Below are 11,827 nucleotides of genomic sequence, written 5' to 3'. Positions count from 1 at the left end.
AAAAAAAAAAAAAAAAAAAAGAGGGTTGGAACCAACTGGGCAAGTCTCTTACCTCCTGAGTGGCTTTTTCACAGTCACTAAATGGGGTGATGATGCCTGTCTCAGAGATTTGATTAAATTATTTAATTACATAAGGCATGGCAAACCTTACGCTTATGAGTGGTTCAAATAGTGGTTTCCTTTCTTCCTTGCTGGACAGATCCATCTGTGTGTGCTGTGGAATTCAGGATACTTGGGCATTGCCTACTATGACACTAGTGACTCCACTATCCACTTCATGCCAGATGCCCCAGACCACGAGAGCCTCAAGCTTCTCCAGAGAGGTGGGGACAGAACCATGAATTCCTCTGCTCTTTGGGATCAGAAATGTGTGACACACACACACACGAAACACAAAAAATATGTGTACACATATATATGTGTGTGTGTGTTGTTGTTGTTGTTGTTGTTGTTTTCCAAGACAGAGTCTTGCTCTGTTGCCCAGGCTGGAGTGCAGTGGCGCCATCTTGGCTCACTGCAACCTCTGCCTCCTGGGTTCAAGCAATTCTCCTGCCTCAACCTCCCCAGTAGCTGGGATTACAGGCAGACACCACCACACCCAGCTAATTTTTTTGTTTTTTTGTAGAGATGGGGTTTCACCATGTTGGCCAGGGTGATCTTGAACTCCTGATCTTGTGATTGACCTGCCTCGCCACCCAAAGTGCTGGGATTATAGGTGTGAGCCACCACACCCAGCCATGTTTCACTTATATTAACTCACCTCACTGTCTAGTGTATTTTGTATTGCTATAATGGAATACCTGAGGCTGGGTAATTTTAAAAAAGAAAAAACTTTTTTTTTTGAGTTGGAGTCTCACTCTTCTTGTCCAGGCTGGAGTACAGTGGTGCAATCTCAGTTCACTGAAACCTCCACCTCCCAGGTTCAAGCGATTCTCCTGCCTTAGCCTCCTGCGTAGCTAGGATTACAGGCATGCACCACCTTGCCTGGCTAATTTTGTATTTTTAGTAGAGACGGGTTTCTCCATGTTAGTCAGGCTGGTCTCGAACTCCTGACCTCAGGTGATCCACCGGTCTCGGCCTCCCAAAGTGCTGGGATTACAGGCATGTACCACCATGCCCAGCCAAAAAAAAAAAAAATTATTTGGCTTATGATTCTGGATGGTCAGAAAGGTTGAAATTGAGCATCTTCATTTGATGAGGGCCTTAGCTGCTTCAACTCATGGAATAAGGGAAGACAGGGTGTATAGAGGTCCCATGTCAGAGAGAAAGCAAGGCGGAGGGAGATGCCAGGCTCTTTTTGACAGTCAGCTCTCTCAGGAACTAATAGAGTGAGAACCACTCACACATACCCACCAACACACTCCAGGAAGGGGATTAATCTGTTCATGAGAAATCTATTCCCATCACCCAAACACCTCCTTCGAGGCCCTACCTCCCAACACTATCACACTGGGGATTAAATTTCAACACGAGATTTGGTGGGGACAAATCATATCCAAACTATATCACTGACTCAATATATAGTTGCCTCACAGAAGCTCCATCTGTTGTTTTTAGGAATTCATGTCATTATTTAACAAATATTTGTGAGGTTTTTTTTGTTGGGTTTTTTTTTTTTTTTTTTTTTTTTTTGAGACAGTGTCTCACTCTGTTGATCAGGCTGGAGTGCAGTGGTACAATCTCTGCCTCCTAGGTTCAAGTGATTCTTCTGCCTCAGCCTCCTGAGTAGCAGGGATTACAGGCATGTGCTGCCACACCTGGCTAATTTTTATATTTTTAGTAGAGATGGTGTTTCACCACATTGACCAGGCTTGTCTTGAGCTCCTGGCCTCCAGTGATTTGCCTGTCTTGGCCTCCCAGTGTTGGGATTACAGGAATGAGCCACTGTGCCTGGCCAGAAGTATTTGTGAGGTATTCACAATGTTTCAGGTGCTGCAGATATAGTCCTGGGCAAATCAGTCATGTTTTTTCTCCAGGGGTTTACAGTCTAGTGACAATATCCAGAGCACCCTTCTTCCCTCCCATCATCCCATCACTCTTACTAATTTTCTAAATCTCATTCCTAACTTCTACCTATGTTCCCAATATGCAGAGCACTCCCTAATCCTAGGGAGGAAATGTTTTTGAGGATAGGAGTAGGAAGAGGAGGGCTATGGGTTTTCTCTTGATAGTCAAAGACAGATCCTTTAACTCATTTGGTCTCTATTCTTCCCAGTTCTGGACGAGATCAATCCCCAATCTGTTGTTACGAGTGCCAAACAGGATGAGAATATGACTCGGTTTCTGGGAAAGCTTGGTAAGGACTTGGTAAAGGAGAGAGGGAAAATGGGGAAGGACTCATGTATGGAATGTTCCAGGGGGCTAGAATTGTGTGAGAAGGAGTGTCAGACAAAGGTAGAAGGACTGAGATGTGGGACAACGCCAACAAAAAAAAAAAAAAGAAGGACTGAGATGTACAGAATGATAGCCTTTTCTTTGCTTCCCCCACAGCCTCCCAGGAGCACAGAGAGCCTAAGAGACCTGAAATCATATTTTTGCCAAGTGTGGATTTTGGTATTTCCTTTTGCTTTGCCCAACTCCCTGTTCCCATATTCCATCCTTTCCCCTAAACTCTACTTTCATCATCACAGCTCTCCCCTCTGCCTTATCTCATCGTAAACCTTTGTGCTCCTCATGCCCTATGACCAGTCCCCGCAAGATCTCTCCTTCTTCCTACCCTTTAATAATCTGCAGTTTATTGTGAAGCCTCTGCTTAAGTCATGTCTAGGGATGAGGGCCTCCCCTGAGAAGTGGTGACACTTTTTGGACAGATTTTATTGTTGGAATCTTCCCCATTAAGTTAAAGCCTTTTTATCACAAAAAGTCATTGCCTCAGTGACCCTTATGATCCATAAGGCACTTCCATAACCTTCCTAGGTTTACAGCAAGAACAGGGAGTGTACTATCCTAATTAGATATTAAGGCATTAGTGTTATTAGTTCGTCTATTAATACCATCTTTTTGGTCAAAATCCCCAATTCGAGACAGATATCTTACTTTCCTCAGCCATTTATCTTTCTCAGGTTGTGCTTTCAGCCAAGTATCCCTATATTATATGTAGAATAAGAAGAGAAGCCAGGTGCGGTGGCGTGTGCCTGTTGTCCCAGCTACTTGGGAGGCTGAGGCTGAAGGATCTCCTGAGTCCAGGGCTTCTGGGCTGTAGTGCGCTGTGCCGATCGGGTGTCCACACTAAGTTCGGCATCAATATGGTAACCTCCCGGGAGTGGGGGACCACCAGGTTGCCTAAGGAGGGGTGAACTGGCCCAGGTCGGAAACGGAGCAGGTCAAAACTCCTGAGCCGATCAGTAGTGGGATAGCACCTGTGAATAGCCACTGCACTCCAGCCTGGGCAACATAGTGAGAACCCGTCTCCATTAAAAAAAGAAGAAGAAGAGAATTAGACTAAGAGTCTGAAAATTTGGTTCTTGCTTTAGCTTTCCATTAACTGCTCATGTGAGCATGGGCAAGTCAAATCATCTCTCTGGCTTCTATTGTTTCATTCTTAAAATGGGGTGAAAAAATTCAGCTACAAGACCTTTCCCTTTGCTTGCCTCCCTCAAATAGGTCTGGAGATAAGCAAACAACGCCTCCTTTCTGGAAACTACTCCTTCATCCCAGACTCCATGACTGCCACTGAGAAAATCCTCTTCCTCTCCTCCATTATTCCCTTTGACTGCCTCCTCACAGTGAGATTGGTGCTGGGGAATAAGGGCTGGGAGGCGGCAGGTTGGAGAAAGGCACAAGAACCCCAGTGCTAGGGCTGAGTTCTGGGAGGTGCTGGCCTAGCCCTAGAAAAGAATAGCTTTCTCTCGTGCTCTGCAGTCCCCAGGAGATTAAGATTTACCCTCACTCCATTGCTGATCCTCTCCCAGGTTCGAGCACTTGGAGGGCTGCTAAAGTTCCTGGGTCGAAGAAGAATCGGGGTTGAACTGGAAGACTATAACGTCAGCGTCCCCATCCTGGGCTTTAAGAAATTTGTGTTGTAGGTGATTCACCCCAACCCCAACCCCAACCAAAGTAATGTGGGATTGGGAGGCCTGAAAAGTAAAGTGGGAGTGGGGTGTGGATGTGGCTGTGACCTAGTGGGTAAAGTGCTCTAGGACACCCAGGAGAACCTAAGGAGGTGTGTAACTTTGGGAAGAAGACTGGGCACTATTCAGAGAGGGGGACAAAGAAGGTAGAGTTTTGGAATGAACCCAGACCCCTCATACTCCAGCCACCTTCCTTCTTGTTTTCTGTCCTCAGGACTCATCTTGTGAACATAGATCAAGACACTTACAGGTAAAGAGGTGGAGGCATGCTGCTGTCTCTGGGGAGGGAGAAGGATTAAGTTTAATGCCCCAATAATCCTAACGAGGCTCTAGTTTCCCTAATCCTGGGGCTATTAAGATCTCTCCCCTTGAAGGAAAGGGAAGGGGGGCTTTGAAGGGAAGAGAGGAAGAAAAGCATAAAGCATAAAGGTATTAGCCTTATTTTCTATAAGGAGAAACTGAAGCAAAGAAAAGTAAGGGACAAACCTTACATCAAGATGTGATTTTGGTCGGAAGTGGTGGCTCATACCTGTAATCCCAGCACTTTGGGAGGCTGAGGTGGGTGGATTACCTGAGGTCAGGAGTTTGAGACCAGCCTGACCAATATGGTGAAACCCCATCTGTGCTAAAAATACAAAAATTAGCGGGTGTGTTGGTTTGTGCCTGTAATCCCAGCTACTCAGGAGGCTGAGGCAGGAGGATAGCTTGAACCCAGGAAGTGGAGGTTGCAGTGAGCTGAGATTGCACCACAGCACTCCAGCCTGAGGATATTCCCTGTTCCCATTCCATTTTCTCAGTCCTCAATCCTCATTCCCTTCAAAATCCAAGTTACCCCAAATTCCTCCATTTCTCAGTCCTCAATTCTCATTCCCTTCAAAAATCCAAGTTACCCCAAACTCCTCCATTTCTCCTTGACAGTGTTCTGCAGATCTTTAAGAGCGAGTCTCACCCCTCAGTGTACAAAGTGGCCAGTGGACTGAAAGAGGGGCTCAGCCTCTTTGGTAGGTGTGCCCCATCCCTTATATTGCAGAGACCTACCAGAAAAGCAGTTGGTGACAAAGATGTGTCCCAGCCTCTCTTCCCACTTCACTCTCATTGTCAGATGTTTCTTCCACGATGATCCAAATTTCTTATCCTCTTTGTACTCACCCTGAGCTTCAGCATCTCCCCATACTTTGTGGCTGTACAATGTTGTTGCATGTGAGTCATTACTTTACCAATTCTGTGTTCCTTCCCTGGGTTTATATGAATGGACTGCTACCTGTGAGGGACTTTGGGAGGCCTTGTGTGTACAAGAGAGTTTTGTAACTGTGTAACTGCCTATTTGATTTGTATAGAGTATCAGTCGTCTCTGGCTTTAGGGTATATTAGGGACATCTCCCCAAATATTCATATGGTTTCGTATCTCAGTAGGTTGTATCCAGTTTTTTACATATGTGTGTTGGGCTGTTACATTTTTTTTTCTTTTAAGATGAAATCTCACTCTGTCACCCAGGCTGGAGTGCAGTCGCCCAATTTTGGCTCACTGCAACCTCTGCCTCTTGGGTTCAAGTGATTCTCCTGCCTCATGATACCTCAGCCTCCCAATAAATGGAAATACAGGCCTGCACCACCATGCCCAGCTAATTCTTTTTTTTTTTTTTTTTTGAGACGGAGTTTCACTCTTGTTACCCAGGCTGGAGTGCAATGGCGCGATCTCGGCTCACCGCAACCTCCGCCTCCTGGGTTCAGGCAATTCTCCTGCCTCAGCCTCCTGAGTAGCTGGGATTACAGGCACGTGCCACCATGCCCAGCTAATTTTTTGTAGTTTTTAGTAGAGACGGCGTTTCACCATGTTGACCAGGATAGTCTCGATCTCTTAACCTTGTGATCCACCCGCCTCGGCCTCCCAAAGTGCTGGGATTACAGGCGTGAACCACCGCCCCCGGCAAATTCTTTTGTATATTTAGTAGAGATGGTGTTTTACCATGTTGTCCAGGCTGGTCTCAAACTCCTGAGCTCAAGTGATCCACCTGCTTTGGCCTCCCAAAGTGCTATAGGTGTGAGCCACCATGCCTGGCCAGCTTTTGAGTTTTTAAAATTTTTATTTATTTTATTTTACTATATTTATTTATTTATTTAGAGATGAAGTCTCACTCTGTTGCCCAGGCTGGAGTGTGCAGTTATGTGATCTTGGCTCACTACCACCTCCTCCTCATGGGTTCAAGTGATTCTCCTGCCTCAGCCTCCTGAGCAGCTGGGATTACAGGTGTGTGCCACCACACCCAGCTAATTTTTGTAGTTTTAGTAGAGAGAAAAATAGGGTTTTCACCATGTTGGCCAGGCTGGTCTCAAATTCCTGACCTTGTGATCCGCCTGCCTCGGCCTCCCAAAATGCTGAGATTATAGGCATGTGCCACCACGCCCAGCTTTTATTTTTATTTTTGAGACAGTGTTGCTCTTGTTGCCCAGGCTGGAGTGCAATGGTGCAATCTCAGCTCACCGCAACCTCTGAGTCCCTGGTTCAAGTGATTCTCCTGCCTCAGCCCCGCAAGTAGCTGGGATTACAGGCATGCACTACCATGCCTGGCTAATTTTGTATTTTTAGTAGAGATGGGGTTTCTCCATGTTGGTCAGGCTGGTCTTGAACTCCTGACCTCAGGTGATCTGCCCACCTCGGCCTCCCAAAGTGCTGGGATTACAGGCGTGAGCCACCACGCCCAGCTGCTCTTGAGTTTTTGGGTTTTTTTTGAGGGGGTGGGAGGGCCCTTGAGGTTTAACTATACTTGCTTTGAGTATTTTTCTGGCTGAGTGTCCCTGTGAGTGTCCATCCCTTTCCCCATCTCCATGTACAGTAATCCCAACTCATATTTGTGGCCAGGCACCAGCCTTGTGCCCTCCCAGGTCAGCCTCCTCAACAACCAACACCTCTGACTTGGATGCCTCAGCTTAGACACATGTATATATTCCATTCCCTGCCCCTGCCTTTTAACAAGTTCACTCTCTGACTTATCCCTCACAGGAATCCTCAACAGATGCCGCTGTAAGTGGGGAGAGAAGCTGCTCAGGTGAGTGAGTATCCCACACATAATATAGACTAATGCATGAATTCCATGTGCACACTACATACTAAAGCCTACTAATGGCAGTATATGGATTCTCACACACCACACCACCTAGTAGTAATAAAACAACTGCCCTTTACTGAGCACGAGCACTGGCTAAATGCATTTCATCCTTATAATAGCCATATGTAGTAGCTGGTATTCATGTTATTTTTTGTTGTCAGCACAGATTCACATATACCCATTGATGATATATAGACTTGCACACATACAGGCAGCAGAAAAAAACACAAAAAATGTAAGACCAGGCATGATAGCTCCACTTGTAATCCCAGCACTCTGAGAGGCCAAGGCGGGTGAATCACTTGAGGTCAAGAGTTTGAGACCAGCCTGGCCAACATGGTAAAGCCCTGTCTCTACTAAAATACAAAAATTAGCTGGGTGTGGTGGTAGGTGCCTATAATCTCAGCTACTCGGGAAACTAATGTAGGAGAATTGCTTGAACCCAAGAGGTGGAGGTTGCAGTGAGCTGAGATTGCACCACTGCACTACGGCCTGGGCGGCAGAGCGAGACTCTGTCCCAAAAAAAAAAAAAAAAGTGCTAACGTAACACATAGCTATGTTAGCATGGTTATCTTTAGTTATAGAAAACACACTTCAAATTTCTGTGATGACTTCTAGTTTTGAACTCCATATTGTGAATGTTAATTGCATATCACCACCTGCAGTTTTCACAGGCAGCTCAAACTCAGAGCATCCAAACTGATGCCCACCAGATCTGTTCCTCTTCCTGTAATCCCTTTGCTGGTTAATGGCATTGCTGGCAGTACACCTTCTCAAGCCATGAACCTTGGATTGATGCTTCTCCTTCATCTCTTATATTCAATTATTCACTAAGGCCTATTGATTCTATCCTGAAATGTCTCCCCCAGCTATCTCTGTCTCTTTCCACTGCTCTAATTCTGGTCATCATCATTTTTAACCTGGAGCATTGCCTCTGCCTTAAAATTAGTGTCTCTGCTCCTAATCTCTTCTTTTTCCAATCCACCCTTCATTCTAAAATACCTATCATTCTGCCAGTTCATGTGAGTTAGGAAGAAAAAACAAACAAAAAACCTGTCATTCCAAAACAGAGATCTAAGTATGTCACTCCACATTTTTGGGGGGAGGGGGTGTTTTTTGGAGATGGAATCTTATTGTCGTCCAGGCTGGAGTACAGTGGCGAAATCTGGGCTCACTGCAACCTCCGCCTCCTAGTTCAAGCCATTCTCCTGCATCAGCCTCCCGAGTAGTTGGAATTACAGGTGCCCACCGCCATGCCCAGCTAATTTTTGTATTTTTAGTAGGTACGGGGTTTGCCATGTTGATCAAGCTGGTCTTGAACTCCTGACCTCTGGCAGTCTGCCCGCCGTGGCCTCCCAAAGTGCTGAGATTACAGGCGTGAGCCACAGCACCTGGCTTCACTCCACTTTTCAAATAGCATAAGTAGAAAGAAAATAACATAAACCTCAGGAAGTTTTTCCATTACCTTCAGGATGAAGATTAGCATCTTTAGCAGTATATGGTGTTCAGGGTCATCACATTTACTCCAATTTTAATTTCTAGGCTCACCTTCCCAAGCCCCTTCTAAGTCCTTTCCTACTGGATCTAACTTATATTCTAGTCATTTAGGGCCAATTGCCCTTATGGAAACATGTCATGCCTGTGTTTATCCTGTTTCTTCTGGAAAGTCTTTTCCTTGTTCTCTACCTATCAAAATTTTACATCCAGGCCGGGTGTGGTGGCTCACGCCTATAGTCCCAGCATTTTGTGAGGCTGAGGCCAGCGGATCATTTGAGGTCAGGAGATCAAGACAAGCCTGGCCAACATGGTGAAACTCCATCTCTACTGAAAATACAAAAATTAGCTGAGTGTTGTGGCACTTGCTTCTAGTCTCAGCTACTTAGAAGGCTGAGTTAGGAGAATCGCTTGAACCCAGGAGGTTGCAGTGAGCCCTGATTGCCCCACTGCACTCTAGCCTGGGCAACAGAGTGAGACTCTGTCTAAAGACAAAAAACTTGCATCCTCTTCAAGGTGCAACCCAACTGTTACCCTCTGGCTTTTACAGGTACCTGTAAGGAGTTGATGTGCACCTTCCTTGTGCTCACAATGGTGCTTGTTTATGTTTTTCTAGTTGCACTGTCACATCAGGTTAGAATTAGCAGTCAGTGAATCTTCTTGCCTCCATAGCTATGAACTCTGTCTAGTGACCATTCCTGTTACCTCAGTGTCTGACACATGGTCTTGTATATAGTAGCATTCAATGTGTGAACACAATACACAAATGCAAACACACTGGTAACATCATCTCTGAATACTCAGAGTGGAAACCTTTGCTAGCCTCAGGTGTACAGTTCTTTCCCAACCTCACCTCCCCCTGTAATGTGTATCTTTTAGGGGTTAATTTAGGATAATCTCTGAGGTCATCTCTAGGTAATCAGCAGGGTAATCAGGTAATCAGCATCTCCAAGTAATCGGCAGGGTAATTTAATTACCCACACATTCTCCAGGGCTTCAAGTGCAGATCTCTAATCTCAACCACAGATGGGAGGGAGAGAATTCTCAGTGGAGAACAGCACTGGATTTAAGGTGGGGGAGGAGTGCATATTCCCTAGATGGAATCAGATAGGGCATGAGATCATATAACTTGAAGAATCATCATATAATCTAATGAACTAAGGACATATTACACATTTATTAATATTTCTGTATATAAATTTAATTTATTAGGAAATACCTCTAACACACAAAAAGATGTAAATAATAATAATAATAATATAGGGCCATATGTGGTGGTTCACACCTGTAATCCCAGCACTTTGGGAGGCTGAGGCAGGAGGATTGCTTGAGGCCAGGAGTTCAAAAACTAAAAGCTAGACAGGGTACAAAGAATGTGACTGAATGGCACAATATGCTCTAAAGAGCACTGTCCTAGCAGTCTAGAGACCTGATTTTGAGACTTAGCTGTTCTCATTAGCAGTATGACTTTGGGAAAGTTGCTTATCTTTTAAGGGCCCCATTTTTGCAGTTGTAAAATTAGGAAGTTTGGCTTAACTAAAGTCTCTCCCCGTACTAGCAGGACATGAGTCAGAGATATCTAAGTGTTTAGTGCAGCTCATGTGCTTTCTAAGGTGGGGATGGGTAGTTACAGACTGGCTTACACTGCCTTGGCGGGAGCCCTCAATGACCAAGGAACAGAGGTACCTGAAACCCACTCTTGAAGCCATCTGGATGCTCTGCTTCATACTAATCTGGAGTGTTCGAACCCAAAGTAACTGGCCATGGACTACAATGTAAGAAGCAAATCTTCAGGCCCTAGTGTGTGCACATGTTGGCTCTCATATAAAATGGCAAGCTGCCGGGTGCAGTGGTGCGTGCCTGTAGTCCCAACTACTCGGGAGGCTGAGGTGGGAGGATCGCTTGAGCCCAGGAGTTCTGGGCTGCAGTGTGCTATGCCGATCGGGTGTCTGCACTAAGTTCGGCATCAATATGGTGACCTCTCGGGAGCGGGGGACCACCAGGTTGCCTAAGGAGGGTTGAACCGGCCCAGGTCGGAAACGGAGCACGTCAAAACTCCCTTGCTGATCAGTAGTGGGATCGTGCCTGTGAATAGCCACTGCACTCTAGCCTGGGCAACATAGCAAGACCCTGTCTCTTAAAAAAAAAAAAATGGCAAGCTTAGTTGCTTGCTCTATTTAGGAAAGAATCTGTGGGCTCACAAGTCCTTACAGAGTCTCACACTCTTCATAGCCAATAAGGAGACAGGGATACCTAGAATTAGACAAAAATAGACATTTATTTCTGTATATGAATTTATTTTAATTTATTAGGAAATATCTCCAACACACAAAAAGATGTAAATAATTAGCCCGGCGTGGTGGCACAAGCCTGTAATCCCAGCACTTTGGGAGGCAGGGGCAGATGGATCACCTGAGGTTCAGAGTTCAAGACCAGCCTGGCAAACATGGTGAAAGCTCATCTCTACTAAAAATACAAAAATTAGCCAGGCATGGTGGCACACCCCTGTAATCCCAGCTACTCGGGAGGCTGAGGCACGAGAATCACTTGAACCTGGGAGGCAGAGGTTGCAGTGAGCCAACATCGTGCCACTGCCCTCTAGCTTGGGCAACAGAGCGAGACGCTGTCTCGAAAAAAAAAAAAAAAAAGATGTAAATAATAATACTATCAGGCCAGGTGCAGTGGCTCATGCCTGTACTCCCAGCACTTTGGGAGACCAAGGTAGGCAGATCACCTGAAGTCAGGAGTTCGAGACCAGCCTGGCCAACATAGCAAAACCCAATCTCTGCTAAAAATACAGAAATTAGCTGGGCGTGGTGGCACACACCTGTAGTCCCAGCTACTCAGGAGGCTGAGGCAGGAGAATCACTTGAACCCATGAGGCAGAGGTTGCAGTAACCCGAGATCATGCCACTGCACTCCAGCCTGGGCAACAGAGTGAGACTCCATCTCAAAGAAAATAATAATAATGCAAATGTCTATTGTGTCCATCAGCCAATTTAAGAATAAGACACTAGGCTGGGCATAGTGGCTAACGCCTGTAATCCTAGCACTTTGGGAGGTCAAGAGATCAAGACAATCCTGGCCAACATGGTGAAACCCCGTTTCTACTAAAAATACAAAAATTAGCTGGGCATGGTGGCACACACCTGTAGT

At 45.7% G+C, this 11,827-nt stretch overlaps 1 protein-coding gene across 5 annotated transcripts in view; it reads left to right on the top strand.

The window, feature by feature from the left end:
- The window catches only part of MSH5 (mutS homolog 5), a 26,815-nt gene that overhangs the window by 4,715 nt on the left and 10,273 nt on the right, over nt 1–11,827 (top strand). For 3 of the 5 annotated variants that reach the window (XM_037736319.1, XM_037736321.1, XM_037736320.1), the window contains 8 exons: nt 200–323; nt 2,216–2,296; nt 2,491–2,553; nt 3,604–3,725; nt 3,912–4,021; nt 4,285–4,320; nt 4,989–5,071; nt 7,072–7,117. In XM_037736319.1, coding sequence (XP_037592247.1) covers nt 200–323; nt 2,216–2,296; nt 2,491–2,553; nt 3,604–3,725; nt 3,912–4,021; nt 4,285–4,320; nt 4,989–5,071; nt 7,072–7,117 — 665 coding nt within the window. Of the gene's footprint in view, nt 1–199; nt 324–2,215; nt 2,297–2,490; nt 2,554–3,603; nt 3,737–3,871; nt 4,022–4,284; nt 4,321–4,988; nt 5,072–7,071; nt 7,118–11,827 lie in introns of all 5 variants that reach the window. The other 2 variants (XM_037736323.1, XM_037736322.1) reach the window with 2 other exon arrangements.

Source organism: Cebus imitator, unplaced genomic scaffold, assembly GCF_001604975.1.
Source record: "Cebus imitator isolate Cc_AM_T3 unplaced genomic scaffold, Cebus_imitator-1.0 Scaffold24, whole genome shotgun sequence".
Classification (NCBI taxonomy): domain Eukaryota; kingdom Metazoa; phylum Chordata; class Mammalia; order Primates; family Cebidae; genus Cebus; species Cebus imitator.
The sequence above is the reverse complement of the archived record's forward strand: the minus strand, read 5'-3'. Positions and strand labels throughout refer to the sequence as shown.